The sequence below is a fragment of the Crinia signifera genome, chromosome 1, assembly GCF_055691185.1.
Source record: "Crinia signifera chromosome 1, ASM5569118v1, whole genome shotgun sequence".
In the NCBI taxonomy this organism is placed as follows: domain Eukaryota; kingdom Metazoa; phylum Chordata; class Amphibia; order Anura; family Myobatrachidae; genus Crinia; species Crinia signifera.
The window spans coordinates 427514605-427530794 of NC_139217.1; the positions used below are offsets into that span (position 1 = coordinate 427514605).

Here is a 16190-nt window from a genome sequence, read left to right on the forward strand (position 1 = left end):
TTTATTTATTTATTTATTTATAAAAAAATTTTTTACACCTTGCAGCCTGCACGGATCTGACTGATCCGTGCAGACTGCCTGTAGGAATTCGTATTAGCGGCCATATATACGGCTGTTAATGCGAATTAATACGACATCGGAGGGTTACAAAGCAGTCGTATTTTGTAAATTCCCATCCGGAACACGACTTTGCATACGACGTATGCAGTTGTATTTATTAGTAGCAAGAATACGAATACAATTTTTTGTATTCGTATTCTTAGTAAATTTCACCCTTGATGTGCCATTTTTTACGTGATAAGTTGTATGCGATTTATCACATGTAAAATCCTGGGGAGCTGCAGACGGGGGAGGGAGAGGCTATAGCCGGGCTGCAAGAGAGGCGGCAGGGGGAAAGCCAGGCGAAAGGGATGTAAATAGGGGGCGGGGGAACCAGGAGCCAAGCTGCATAAAAAAAAAACCCATACAAATGAATGGGAAGCCACTGATATGCTGAGAGCTCTCTCAGCCAATCAGTGATTGGCTGAGAGAGCTCCCAGCCAATCACTGGCTGCCCATTCATTCATTTGTATGTGTTTTTTTTTGTAAGTGCGCAATCTCATCCCATCAATCTTATCCCATCCAACCTTCCGACTCGATCCGATGCACATGGGACCACGCATTGGGCCAGACGGGATGGCTAATACATGAGATTTGGTCTGATTTATTGGCCCGATCCCTAGGAATCGGGTAAAATCTGACCACATCTCACTATTGTATGGGGGCCTTTAGTCTTATCTAGGGCACTCTTGAAATGTGTAATTATTTATTTACAATATAACTTTTATTAAATACAAATATTATAATAGTGCACCTGCACTTTTTCTCTTAGTGTGTGGCACTATAAACCGCAGCTAAGTAGCACCTATCATTACGTAACATAGGGAGTGCAGTATAGCTCCCTATATAGGTAATTATTAAAGTACAGGCAGACACAAAACGTGAGTGCAGTAATTTTTGGTTCTTATCACTGTAGATTGGTCAATTCATCACATGCAGTTATTTTACAAAACAAAAATTGCATTTTTTATTGATGGATGTGCTGATTTCTAATTATTGTCAAATCATGTTAGGTTTTTGATGGCTGGATAATTAAAGGAGAAAAGTTCCCAAGTTCTTTGGATCATCCTTTGTCCACTAGTGAACGTTACACTGATATTTGTGAAGATGGGAACGTGCAAAGCATCACTAGGTCATCTCAAAATGTGGCAATGATTTTCTTCAGAGTTCACAAGCCAGGACACGGCTTCACACTGACCATACGCAAGACTCCGAAGATGTTCCGTAAGTTATCTCTTTTTCCTTCTGCAGTCATGTCACAGAGATGCCGGCACAATCGTTCATCTCTTCAGGAAAATTAAGTGAATGTTAGAACAATCTGATAAATGTCCAGGCAGAATTAGCTATTGATTTCTCAAAAAAAAAAAAAAAGTAATTGCTGTATAGCAGTAAATAACATTTACAGTATTTTGTTCCATTTTATAAATATGGGGTGAGATTTAATAGGATGAGAGATTCATAAAGTGAGAGATTTGGGAAGAAATCTCCAGTTTTTTTAAAGCGGCAATCATTTACACTGCAAAACCAGTTTGATTTTGCAGTGTAAATGATTGCCGCTTTAAAAAACTGGAGATTTCTTCCCAAATCTCTCACTTTCTGAATCTCTCATCCTATTAAATCTCACCCAATATCTACAGTGGGGGGGACTGAAGTGACTATAGTGCAGCCTAACTACTGAGGGGTAAATTTATTAAGATGGGACTTATTTTGTAGCTGGGATGTTGCCTATAGCAACCAATAATAAATTGATAAGAAATTGAATCTGATTGGTCTCTAAAGGCAACATCCCATCTTCAATAGCACTCCCATCTAATACCCTTTCACACCAGAAAATGCAGGGACATACCGAGGTATACGGTCCCGGGTTCATGCCAGGCATTCCTGGGTTGGCTTCTTTTGCACCAGCCTAGATTCCAGGTCGACTAGCTAGCAGTGTTGAAATGCCTAGACAAAGTCCCGGGAGTTTTAGCCTGAGACCTATTCACACCAGCACTAGACCCCGGTAGACCCGGGAATCTAGGCTGGTGTGAAAGGGGCCAACCAGGCAATGCTTAGCATGAACCCGGAACTGAATATCTCCCAGCATTTTGTGGTGTGAGAGGGGTATTAGTACATGTACCCCTCATTGTTGGATGTCATTGTTTATAATCTGGCAGCTACTAAAGGCTCAGCGACACAATAGGAAAAGGAAAATCTGGTGAATGGGCAGAAATTTGCAGACAGTGAGCAATGCCTCTTATTCTCATTTTAAGATAGCCAGGGAGAGTCACAGGAGTATAGACCAGTTAGAACTTTATTTAGATCGGATTTGGAAGGTCCTCCTTATCCCTTAATGACAGAAGAATCCTATGGGGAAAAAGTGTTTAGAGATGAAACATCTTCTGTAGCAATGAGAGTGTTCACAACAGCACAAAATATTTCATGAGGTAAAGCATTGCTAGATCATGTGACCATGTTAGGTTAGGTTAAGGTGGTATGTGATAGGCACAGTGTAATCATGTAAGGAACCTTAGAACCCTGCTAATATAACACGGTTTATCTGGGCAGGAAAAAACTCTGGAAGTGGTTCTCCATCCAGAAATTTCCCGATATGTGCGCACTGCTGATTACATAAAGTTATGTAGAACCCGTGCGCTTACTCTCCAAAATTACATTGTGGAGCCTCAATTTGAGGCTCCTATCACACTTTTGCTTTTCCTTTGCAGGGCCTGGTGACAGGAGCCAGGCCCTCTATGTAATGTTACAGTGCAGCACCTGGCTCTTGTCACTGAGCGGGAGCCAGCACTTTGGTGTCACTCCTGCTACTGCTTTGCAGCATTTGCTCCTGTGATGTGCACTCGTTGTGGGAGCGCTTTACTGTTAGAATGCAGCGCCCAGCATCTGTCTCCATACACTGTTTAGTGTGCAGCCTACAGACTGCCTTGTCCCCTTGCAGCCACTGTAGCTAGACGTCACCCTGAGTGACAGCTCGCATAGCGAATAGCAGGGCAGAGACCCCTGACCCTGCTGGCAGCGTTTCCTTTTCCTGTAGGGAAGTGATAGTGCGTGATCGTGTGCCTCAGAGAGCGTGTGTGACATCCTCCATGCCTGTTTGTAGCTCCACGTGCACCGGAGCGCGTAAGAGCAAGCCCCGCTGTACTCCCGTTACAAGCGTGACCTTTATACAGGGAGATTCATCATTGGCAGCAGCGTCGACTGGGAGAGATACCGCAGCGTAAACCAGTTAATTGCCATTAACCCTGCACAAGCTGAACGCTACAGATAAGTAACGCCTGAGACTGTGATTCCCATGCATCAGTTGTATTACACCTGAAGTTAACTACTGAAGTACTGTTGTATTCTACAAGCCTGTCACTTGAATAAACCTCAAGTTGGTTATATCTTCTAAGTGTGTCGTCTAACAACCACACAGCACGTATTTATAGACACTCTGCCAATAGGTTATGGGCCCAGCACGTCACGTGCGCGAAGATTAACCCCCTAAAGACCAAGTGCTAGCGCAGTACATAAAAGAACACAAAGGAATTATTTCCAAAATTGTTATTTGTGGAAGAGTTAACGAGAATGCACAGTACAGGGCATAGCATGAACTTTCCAAAACTCAAAGGCTCAGAGAATTACACTACATGGAAGTTCGCTATGGAAATGCAGCTTAAAAGGGAGAAGCTATGTAAAGTCACAATAGCTCCAGGAGATAGTCCAAACCCAGAAGAGGTAGACAAGGCCATTGGCACAATAGGCCTGGCTGTGGAGCAGCATGTTTACTCTACAATCTGTGGGAAAGAGTCCGCTAAGGACATGTGGACAACTCTACAAGGTGCTTATGAGAATAAAGGCCTAATGAGGAGGATAAGTCTGAGACGCACACTGTATGGAACAAAGTTGAATGCATGCAAGGACATGAACGATTACATTGATAAGATACTATCGATAGCTCAGCAATTGGCATGTGTAGGAGCAAAAGTGGATGAGGAAGAAGTGGCGATGGTAATGCTGCAGAATTTGACAGAAGAATTTGACTTCCTAGTTGTCGCACTAGAGTCAAATGAAACCAAGCTTACAACAGAAGTTGTGAGGGCCAAGCTACTACAGTTCCAAGAGAGAATCCACAAGGAAGCCATAGCTGAGGGTTCTGCCTTAGTAGCAAAGGGTGCAAAACCCAAGAAATGCACATTCAAATGTTATGTGTGCCACAAAGTAGGGCACAAGGCTTCAGAATGCAGGATGAAGAACACTAGTGGCATGCACAAGCGGCATGACAAGAAAAACGAGTCAGCACTGAATGTAGCAGACAAGCCAAGGAGGGATCTCTGGTACATGGACTCGGGAGCCTCTAGACACTTCAGCTGCAACAAGGAGTGGTTCAATTCTTTAACACAGTGTACACCCACAACAGTTACCGGGATTGGTGAAAAGGTCCTTACTGCATCAAGTGTTGGGACAATCACAGTGAGACTAAGAATTGAGGGACAGACAGTAGTCACAGATATCCAAGACGTCCTGTATGTACCAGAATTGGGAAGTAACCTCATCGCTATCAGCGTACTCGAGGCAAAAGGCTACAGAGTTCAGTTTGCAAAGGGCAGGTGTATGGTGCATAATGAAAGAGGGACTGTAATTGTTTCAGCAACCCGATGCAACCAACTATACGTCCTAGACACAGATGATTGTGTAGCTTTGGCAGCCTCTGCTGAAAATGAGTCGATGGAACTCTGGCACAGACGTTTGGGACACTTAGGATATGATAATGTCCAGAAATTAGCTGATGGGATGGCAACAGGGATCACAGTGAAAGACACCGGAAGACCTGTGTGCGAGAGTTGCATAAAAGGCAAGCAGACCCGCAACCCATTTCCCAAGTCAGCAAGCAGAGCAGAATCACAGTTAGCTCTGGTGCACACAGATGTGTGCGGACCAATGGAAGAGGAGTCAACCAGTGGTTACAAGTACTTCATGACTCTCATCGATGACGCCACAAGAATGACACACGTATACTTCATAAGGAAGAAAAGTGAGGTGGTCAAGAAAATTGTGGAGTACAAGAACCTAGTGGAAACTCAGACAGGCCTAAAGCTAAAAGTCCTGAGATCCGACAATGGGGGAGAGTACGAAAATGAAGCACTAACTGACTTTCTCAAAAGGCATGGCATAAAGCATCAGCTGACGATGGCCTATACGCCTGAACAGAATGGCGTAAGTGAAAGGGCGAACCGAACAATCGTTGAAAGAGCACGAGCGATGGTGAACGATGCTGGCCTGGAGAAGAGTTTTTGGGCAGAAGCTGTATCTACTGCAGTATACCTGCAAAACAGAACACCCACAGTGGCCGTGAAGGGAAAAACCCCCTTAGAGGCCTGGTCTGGGAAAAAGCCAGACATCAGTCATCTCCGTGTCTTTGGGAGCAGAGCTTATGCGCATATACCAAAGGAGAAGAGAAAGAAACTTGACCCGAAATCAAGACAGTGCATACTGCTAGGCTATTGTGAGGAGAGCAAAGGGTACAGGCTCTGGGATGCAGAGAACAGACGTCTTCTAAAATCAAGAGATGTAATATTTCAAGAAACAGCATCACCCACAAAAGCAAAAGAGCAAGAAAAGCAAGCACTAGTAGAGGTGTGTGAAATAGAAAGCATACCTGAAACAGAAAATACTGAAGAGGGAAGCGAACCAACAAACAGAGCTTCCATAAGAAGTAACAAGGGCATACCAGCCAGAAGATATGAGGAAGAATATGCGAATATTGCTTTCAGTGAACCTCAGAGTATTCAAGAAGCGAAAGCGTGCAGTGATTGGGCGAAATGGAAATCTGCAATAGACACAGAGCTATCAGCGCTGAAAGAGAACGATACTTGGACCATAGTAGATAGGCCAAGCAACCGCAAGACAGTCAAGAACAAGTGGGTCTTCTGCAAGAAGTTAAATTCAGACGGAGAAGTTGCCCGTTACAAAGCCCGTCTTGTTGCTAAGGGATACACACAGAGATCCGGAATTGACTATGGGGAGATATACTCACCAGTTGCGAGGTATAACACTCTTAGATTAGTAATTGCAGTCGCCACCTTACAAGACTTACTGCTATACCAACTAGACTTCGACTCAGCGTTCCTAAATGGAGAGCTACTTGAAGAAATCTATATGGAATCGCCAGATCATTATAATGAGGATGAACTTCAGACAGAGAAGGTGTGTCTTCTGAAGAAATCCATATACGGCCTAAAACAGAGTGGTCGTTGCTGGTACATAAAATTGGACACAGTACTACTTGAAATGAATTTTATTAGATCAGAGACTGACCACTGCCTTTATCACAAAACTCTGGGAGAAAAGTTGTTCATCATAGCAGTCTATGTGGATGATATACTTATAGCAGGTCACGAAGATCACATCATAAGTGTGAGAGATCAACTAAAACAGAGATTCAAGTTGAAAGACTTAGGTCCAGCCAATCATTTGTTGGGAATGAGAATTGTTCAAGACTTGCAAAAGGGAACAGTCACAGTCGACCAACAAATGTACATCGAGGCAACAATCTTGAAGTATGGGATGGCAGACTCCAAGTCAGTAAATACACCAATTGACAAAAGCATCAAGATTACAAAAGGTATGTCACCAACCACACAAGAAGAAGTAGAGGAAATGCAAGATGTTCCTTACAAGAACGTGGTTGGAAGTCTTATGTATGCAAGTATTGGAACCCGTCCAGACATCACTCATGCAGTCAGTCGGGTGAGCCAATTTGCAATAAATCCTGGAAGGCAACACTGGATCGCAGTGAAGAGGATTCTGAGATACCTAAAAGGTACAAGTTCCTTGAAATTAAAGTTCGCCAAGACAAGCAATTCAAATTTGAAAGTCTTCTGCGATGCCGACTGGGGAGCAGATGAAGATGATCGTCGTTCCCACACCGGTTACCTGTTCACACTGGCCGGGGCAGCAGTTAGTTGGGCGAGTAGAAAACAACCAACCGTTGCTCTCTCGACAACCGAGGCCGAATACATGGCTCTTACAGAGACATCAAAAGAAGCACTCTGGATCAAAGAGACTTTGTGTGAGTTAGGTCTACTTTTTGAAGAAGAGACTATCAGCATCGCATGTGATAACAGGGGAGCAATAGATCTTTCCTGTACTACCAAGCACCATGGAAGGTCGAAACACATCGCGATCAGACACCACTTCATCAGAGAACTAGTGGAGAACAAGTCCATCGATGTTGAATACATTGCAAGTGAACAGAATGTCGCTGACATGCTTACAAAAGGACTGTCGACAAACTTGCTTATTAAGTTCGTGAAGGACTGTGGACTTGTCTAAGTTCAAAATGTTGATTTGAAGTTTTGATGTTCTGAATGTTTTTTCTCTCTAACCATATTTTCGGTTACAGGTATAACAAAAGGACAAAGTATTGTATTAAGTTCTTTTATGTAGCCGAAGACAGCCTTGAGCGAGGGGGAGTGTTAGAATGCAGCGCCCAGCGTCTGTCTCCATACACTGTTTAGTGTGCAGCCTACAGACTGCCTTGTCCCCTTGCAGCCACTGTAGCTAGACGTCACCCTGAGTGACAGCTCGCATAGCGAATAGCAGGGCAGAGACCCCTGACCCTGCCGGCAGCGTTTCCTTTTCCTGTAGGGAAGTGATAGTGCGTGATCGTGTGCCTCAGAGAGCGTGTGTGACATCCTCCATGCCTGTTTGTAGCTCCACGTGCACCGGAGCGCGTAAGAGCAAGCCCCGCTGTACTCCCGTTACAAGCGTGACCTTTATACAGGGAGATTCATCATTGGCAGCAGCGTCGACTGGGAGAGATACCGCAGCGTAAACCAGTTAATTGCCATTAACCCTGCACAAGCTGAACGCTACAGATAAGTAACGCCTGAGACTGTGATTCCCATGCATCAGTTGTATTACACCTGAAGTTAACTACTGAAGTACTGTTGTATTCTACAAGCCTGTCACTTGAATAAACCTCAAGTTGGTTATATCTTCTAAGTGTGTCGTCTAACAACCACACAGCACATATTTATAGACACTCTGCCAATATTTACCGCATGAGGCTGCAATACAATGACAGAATAGATTGCACCTATGAACCTCAGGAGCCAGCAATCTTACTGCATACGCTATGCTACAAGGCTGTAGCAGGACACATCTGATAGGTACTAACACCCAGATTAGGTCATTTTAGGTCCTGTAGAAATTAAGTATGTTTACCCTGGTACATAAAACATAAAAGGAAATACAATTTTTAAGTGTAATGCATACTTACCTACTTTTTAAAACTAGTTTCAGGGAGATTATAGAGGGAAGTTTGCAAAGTGCCCCATTGAGGGGGCGTGTCATGCTCCTCCCAAAGGGCGTGTCTAGTTCCATATATGGAGAGATTGTGAAAAGAGATTGTGAACATTGCACCTAGAAGCGTGGGTGTGCTGCTACATCTGAGAGGAATGACTTATATACAAATGTAGATGAGCCCCAAAACAGTTAGTACTTGCTAAAGTGCTAGGAAATGGTGCTGATGATTCAATGTACAGTAAATGTATCTGCTGTATCTCTCATTCCTTTTTTTCCCCAAAAATGTAACAGTGTAATGTGGGCTAGGTGAAATTAGGGAGATTGCTAGACTAATGAGGGAGAGAGGGAGATTGCTGCTATATCAGGGAGTCTCCTGCAAAATGCAGGAGGGGAGGTAATTATGATATAACAGTGTAATGTGGGCTAGGTGAAATGAGGGAGATTGCTAGACTAATGAGGGAGAGAGGGAGATTTCTGCTTTTTTAGGGAGTCTCCTGCACAATGCAGGAGGATAGGCAGCTATGGTGTAATGGAATGGATTTGAATGGGCTATAACATAAAGATGCCCATACACATATGATTTGGGCACTTTTCACCCGATTCCGACGCCTTGGGCCGAGAAATCGTGTGAAAAGTGTCAAATCGTATCTGCCTAACCTCTGATTCTGAAACGGTGCTCACCGGATCAGAGCTAGAGGTCGCAAAGGGCTATACTAAGGATATGTTGGATCCTGCAGCCCTTGCTGGGATGCAAAAGGACCACATACAATGTATTGTATGCGGTCCTGTCGCCTGAGAGCCTTGTGGATCCCCGGCAGGCAGTTGGCAGGGTATTGCATGCGAGGGAGGTGTATGGGCACCTTTATAATCCAGGGTTTGCTAATTAGCTTCCTGAGTCACGCTTGCTCCACACTGTACAAGTAGTGAGAAGTATCCTTCCCTTGTCCTGGTGTTTTTGCTAGCTAGGATTTTCTTTTTTAGAATGTCAAGAAATTTGAATAAATCTTGTCACAAACCTGATTTCCATAGACTCCCAGCACCTTGCATAGACAAGTTGTCAGATTGCAATGACTCAGTATCTCAGTCAATGACAAGCTCCTGCCCTCATTTCACCCACCATTACCCTCATTATGTTTGTACAGTACTCCCCATCCTCATTTCACACACCATTAGCCTCCTTGTACAGTACTTTATATCTTACTTTCTAGGGATGAGCATCGAACATTGATGTATAGCAATAATCAATGTTCAGTAAAAAAAAGTGGGTGGGAGTTGGGGTGACGGGGGTTGGCGTTTGAATCAATAACAATGACAAGAGCCAGATATTTCTTCTGTATTAATGACATAACACAGATTAAAGTGCACCATGTCCCCTCGCTATGCTTCGATCACACTATTTTATTCTCCCACCATGCCCTAGTGGATGGTAAGGCATGAAATACCGCCTGTTGGCACATGGCTCAAAAAAACAGTAACAAAACCCATGTCGACCTAATGCTGGTGTCGACCTAATGACCTGTCGACCTAAAGCCATGTCAACCTAGACCCATGTCAACCTTGACCTATGTTGACCTAGTGGTGTCAACCCAATGCTTGTCGACCTAGTCGCTGTGGACAATATGACTGTATCCCATCAGAAGTGGGTAGTACCGATTGCAGACTACGCATAACTACTGTATACTGGAATATCTGATGAAATTTGGTTGATATTATGCTTTTATAGAATTCTGATGTTCTTTCAGCGTGTAATGTGATCTCACAGTCTCCCAGTGGGAAGTTCACCATGATCATCCCCCATCAACACAGAAACTGCAGCTTTTCTATAATATATCCAGTCGCTATAAAAATATCGGACCTTACACTGGGTCACTTCAATGAGCTACAGATAAAGGTATGGACATTATCACTATGGGCCTGATTCAGACTAGGCTTTGCATGTTCGTAGCCTAGCGAACATGTATATTCGGAGAAACGGCGTGCCCGGCATGTTTGAAGCCTGCAATGCTGACTGAACCGCTGTTATTAATGACATGTTTGCAGATTGTAACAGACTGTGGGGTTATTCTGATTCACTCGCAAAGGCACAATCACTCCCTAATAGACAAAACCATGTGCACTGCACGTGGGGCTGATGTAACATGTGCAGAGAGAGAGTTAGATTTGGGTGGGGTTTTACTTCAAACTTATACCTATATTGCAGTGTAAAAATAAAGCCAGTATTTGTTCTGCACAGAAACAATAAAACACTCAAATCTAACTCTCTCTGCACATGTTACATCATCCCCACCTGCAGTGCACATGGTTTTGTCCATTAGAAAGTGATTGTGCCTGTGCGAGTAAACTAGAATAACCCCCTAAGTGTCCATACACTACTGTGACATCTCGCAGCAGTGTAGAGCCAGCCAATCACCCCTGAGCCACCAGGGATCTTCCAGGGCGGCAGGATATGCGATATATCGCATGCGGTCCTTTTGCATGTGATATATTATATGCAACCCTGTTCCCCCCTGCCAGGAGGGGGTTGGAGGTCGGATGTGCAACAGGTCCATCCTCCGACTCCGATGCCCGGATCGGATGTCAAACACATCTGGTTTGGCCACTTTTCACCCGATTTCTCAGCCCGATCCTTCAGAATCAGGTGAAAAGTGGCCAAATTTTTTTTTGTGGGGGAGGGGGGGGGAGATAATGTTAGTAAATGAACTAATGATGATATATGAACTCTATTTTTATGGATGCACTAAATAACTATCCACTAACTATCCATAACTAAATAACTAATCCAAATTATCCACTTACCTTCCCAGAAGCCACCACCAAAAGGCTGCGGTGGAGCTGGAGACTTTGTGGAACTCTTGGGAGGTTCTGGTCTAGATCCATCCAATATGTTTCCTTTGGCTGATCTCTGCCACTCATTCCATGGCTCTGGTAAGTGATACTTGCACTAAAATATATAATTGTGAGAATGTTTTATGCTACATTTTTTATTTTTTTAAACAAAAATATCCTCATATATGTAAGATTAAAAATGAAAAAAAAAAATGCTACTATAGCTAAAGAGTTTTGCCCCTGCGTGTATGTCATGTCATTCAGGTGTATGGTCACTGACGTAACAACCGTGGCTGCTGTGGGGCCAAAGCTACTGCCAGGGCCCCAGCTTCTCATGCATTCAGTCATGCACTTCCCCCAAAGCCTGCCCTCTTCCTTCACCCCCTGCCGCCGGTCAGAAAGGTCACTGCGGATTGCACAACCGCAGAGGATGTAGCAGGTAGGGGACAACATAGAATCAACAACATACGCTGCACTAAAATGGAAAATAATTTTAAGTGAAAAAACTTTATAAATAAATATAAATACAAAGTAAAAAATAACAATAAAACAAAGCTCATCCTAGGCATATATTAGAACCACTGTAGATATTTTAGTTTTGTTAGTAGGCCCATCCAAAGCAATTCATAACAGTATACGTAGCAAGTCCCATTAGGACAGCATAGGTTAGTAATCAGTAGTTTGTTAGATAGATAGAAAAAGTCTATGTAATGATTTTGCAGAGAATAAGGGTTAGTATATGTAGTGTGATATAGTTACCACTCCTCTAAAGCAACAATTGTAGTGGATTGCTTCAGCCAGATGAGATTAAAGGTACATGGGTGGCCACCCAGTGGTGACAGCTGGACACGACTCCCGGCTTGATCTGGTTAGCACTCCAGTGTTGCCTTGTCTGGGTCCGCCCACTAAATGGTCACCGCTGATTATGCAGGGAACGTACCAGAAGATGAAAAAGAGCTCGCCCTTGCGCGTTTCTCCGCCTTTAAACCAGTGTCGGACTGGGGCATTAAGGGCCCACTAAGGAACTGTTGCTGCAGGGGCCCACTAAAGGGGTGTGGTCAACCACTGGTAGTTGTGGTCATCAAAGTGAGGGGCGTGGCCATCCCACAAAGGACACAAATTATGCATTCTCCATCTTGAGTACAATGACATGATTCGCTGCTTGTTAACACAAGCAGCTCCTCCCTAATACTGAGCCTATCAGGAGCAAGCTCTAAGGGAGCTCCACACTTTATAGGCTGTGCGCTCCTCCATTGATGTGCATGTTATGAATTTAACATTCCCATCATACACGCCTATGGCAAATAGGCGACTATAGAAAAACAAGCTGATCGCAAAGTCAATTGGGGTCAACCGCAAAGGTGACCCCAATTGACTTTGCAGTCAGCCTGATTTGCTGGCACTACTATGTGGTGTGATTTGAATTAGGGGCACTAAGTGCAGTATAATGTGAATAAGATTGTGCTACTGCCTGATGTAATTTGAATCGGAGGGGTACTATTGTATGGCCACTCCCCTTCCTTGTTAGACTTTTCCCCTTTTTTTGACAAGTGCCTTAGGTGTGCATTGTCCCTTTATAAAGTATGGGGGGTGGGGCACACATTTACAGCAAGGAGACACTAAAATCCTAGCACCAGCTATGGCTCCACCTAATAGGAGGAGGATAGGTAGTAGGGGAAGTGAGTTCCAGAATCTCTCCAGGACCACTTTAATCAGGGTCCCAGCATCCTTGGTAGTGATGCTCCATTGTCAGACTGTCTTGGTGAAAAGTTCCCCCTGATGATCACTTACACTACCCAGGTCATCAGGGAATGTAAAAAGTGAATTCTGAATTCTGAATGACCTCCCTCAAACCATGAGTTCAATAGTTAATTTACGATGGACCCATGGTTGACTGTTTTCTGTGCCACACACAGCAGCCATGAATGAGAACCCAGCAGCTATTTCTGTCAATTTAGTAATAAATACAGTTTTTAATCTGTAAGCAGTTTCCTTATTTGGGGTCAAACAAAGCCTTCTTTTTGCTTTGCATTACTGATAGCCAGGCCTACTTTATAGATAGCTTTCAATAAGTTCTTTATTAAGTCCAACATTAAGCCAGACATAATGTGAAGCAGCCAAACCAATGGAGTGCACTTGGCATTTTCCTACCCCTGCAATATAGGTTTCTCTCTCTGGCCACTTTTTTGTGATACAGTGATTTTTAGTGTCTCTGTTATTCCATAAACACAGAAACTAGCAAGCATGCAACACGGCATCCAGCAATAAGAGGAGGGTCCTGCCCCATTAATGGTACACGGCTGAGAGGAAGATGCGGAGGGGGATTCTGATTACATTGATTGAGGATGAGGAGCCTTTTCTAATTAACATTTCTCAACTATTGTAGAAATTATGAAATCTGCTGAGAAAGGGTCTGGAATTGTTTATCACACCTATTCAATCCACCTGACTGTGACCGACCCAATGGTAGAGGAGCATAGATATGGCCACATCCATAATTGCCATTATGTATTAAAAAACCTATCCAGGGATGGGCTCCAATGGGTGATGTACAGGTATTAGAATATCATGCTTAAGGGGTCAGCCCTGCTTGGCCTTCCTAACACGCATGCCATATGTTTTCATCAGACCACACATGGTCTTATGAAAAAAGAAATGACCGGTCCCCGTAATTGTTTGGAAAGTAGCCCATAGGCTACAGTACAGTAGCTGACAATCTCAAGGTGATCAGTTCTGGCACTTCCCGAACTCCTCAAAAACCCACCAGTGTTTATAAATTATCACATAAAACTTCTTCATCAGGGACAGAAATAAATGCTTGCAAATGGAAATAATCTCATTCTTATATTGGTCCTTATTAAGATCTGATCACAGTACAAATTTGTTCTCAAAGTGCGCAAAATCATGTGCACTGCAGGTGGGGCAGATGTAACATGTGCAGAGAGAGTGAGATATGGGTGAGTTATTTTGCACCTGCAGTGCACATGGCTTGGCCCATTTTGAGAACAAATTTGTACTGCGATCAGATCTGAATAAGGGCCATTGTGTACAGGAGGAGGAACAAGCATGAACAAAAATGACAGGGAAGTTTTTGGATCTAATTATTTTAGCATGTATTAATTATAGCTCCAGTATCACAAACAGAGGGACCTGTATGCCAATGTGTTTCTCTCCTTAGCCCAAATGAAGATTGGCTGTGACAACAGTGTTGTACGAATGGTTTCCAGTGGGAAATTTATCAATCGGGTGACATTTGAGTACAGCCTGTTAGACAGACAGCTGGAGAGGCAACAAGGCAACAGTGTGGAAGACGTCTGCTCACCACTCGATTGATCGGGTGATTTTTTTTATTTCTAATAACAAAATGTTATTTACAAATAAATGAGTTCCTCATAATCTCTTCATTTGTAACTATTTATCGTCCCTTCTGTTGTTCCTCGAGCAATATATAAAATATGTATAATTTTATATGTTATTTTTTATAAGATTGACCCTTTATATTTTAGAGCCAGGTGGCAATTAAAAACAAAATAAAATGTACACATTTGCCAGGAGTGCAAATCTCTTATTATACATTGTCCTGCTGGTAAGATGAAACGGAACCCCAAAAGAATGGGCCATTTGGAACTATACAAATACATTTATTCTTCTTCTTATAACAATTATTATTGTAATTAGTAGTACTAGCATTAATAGGAATAATTTACCAAACATTCTAAAAATCTGTGGTAGAGGTGTTATCTATTACACTGCGTGGCCCATGGCAACCAATCAGCACTGAAGTAACATCTATCATTTGCATAATATAAAATTCTACAGAGCAGTGGATTGGTTGCCATGGCCCACTTCTCCTCTAGCTCACTTATCACTGTTTAATACATCGGGAAATGGTCATTGGGTTATCAGCATGTTGGTCAACAGTCATTAGGTCGACACCATTAGGTCAACATGCATTTAGGTCGACATGGATCTACTTTGACATGACTCTAGGTCAACATGGGTTAGGTCGACAGGGTATTTAGGTCGACATGGTCATTAGCTCGACAGTCAAAAGGTCAACATGGGGTTTTTCACATTTTTTTGAGCCGACGTGTGCCGACAGGCGGTATTTCATGCCCTACGATCCACTAGGTCATGGTGGGAGAATAAAATAGTGTCGCGAGGCACCATGCCCGAAGCATGGCGAGCCATGTGAGGGTACGCGGTGCTACGCTTCAGTGCCCATGTCGACTGTGTCAACATACTGGACAAAAAGTGAAACCCCCATGTCGTCCTTTTGACTGTGGACCTAACCCATGTCGACCTTCCTGCATGTCGACCTAGACTCATGTCGACCTAAATGCATGTCGACCTAATGACTGTTGTCTAACATGCTGGTTATATCCCCATGCCCAATATATCTTGGTATTATTATTATTAATAATATTAATAATTATAATAACAACAACAATTCATTTAAGTAGTTCCAGTATACTACGTGACAACTTACAATTGTGATCAGTATACTTATTGTATAGAGTTCATGACAATTATACATTCAATCTTAAGTACTATATAAGTGCAGAGCTTAGCAAAGGTCTTTTCTTAATTTTCTAAGTTATTTGTGTACGCTGCAGCTATGTGCTATAATGTATTTCGTTTGGTCATATTTGCCTACTGTCCTAAATACTTTCACACAACAGAGATTAGATAACCACAATGGTATTCAAAATAAAAAGGTTAATTAAAAAATATCCTTACACATGGTACAAATGTAGAACAGGAGGAGTACAGAAATAATAAAGAATAGAGTACAATATAAAATGATAACATCAAATTATAAAAAAAAAATTCCAATTTGAAATAGTCTGTAATTTGTAGTCATTTTAAAAACATAATTTAAAACCTATTTTACCCTTTTTTGTATTTAAAGAAGGAGATTTGATTGTAATTTTCATTTTGCAATCAGCATCTGTATTTAAATGTCATATGAAATGTGA

General features: G+C 42.8%; 1 protein-coding gene across 1 annotated transcript in view; it reads left to right on the top strand.

The window, feature by feature from the left end:
- CRHBP (corticotropin releasing hormone binding protein) overlaps positions 1 to 14611 on the top strand; it is a 33456-nt gene extending 18845 nt beyond the window's left edge. Inside the window, exons 4-7 of the mRNA XM_083152053.1 lie at positions 1113 to 1323; positions 10128 to 10276; positions 11190 to 11310; positions 14390 to 14611. Of these exons, the coding sequence (XP_083008179.1) occupies positions 1113 to 1323; positions 10128 to 10276; positions 11190 to 11310; positions 14390 to 14544 (636 nt within the window). The 3' untranslated portion in view covers positions 14545 to 14611. The remainder of the gene's footprint in view (positions 1 to 1112; positions 1324 to 10127; positions 10277 to 11189; positions 11311 to 14389) is intronic.
- The last annotated feature ends 1579 nt before the right edge of the window (positions 14612 to 16190 follow it).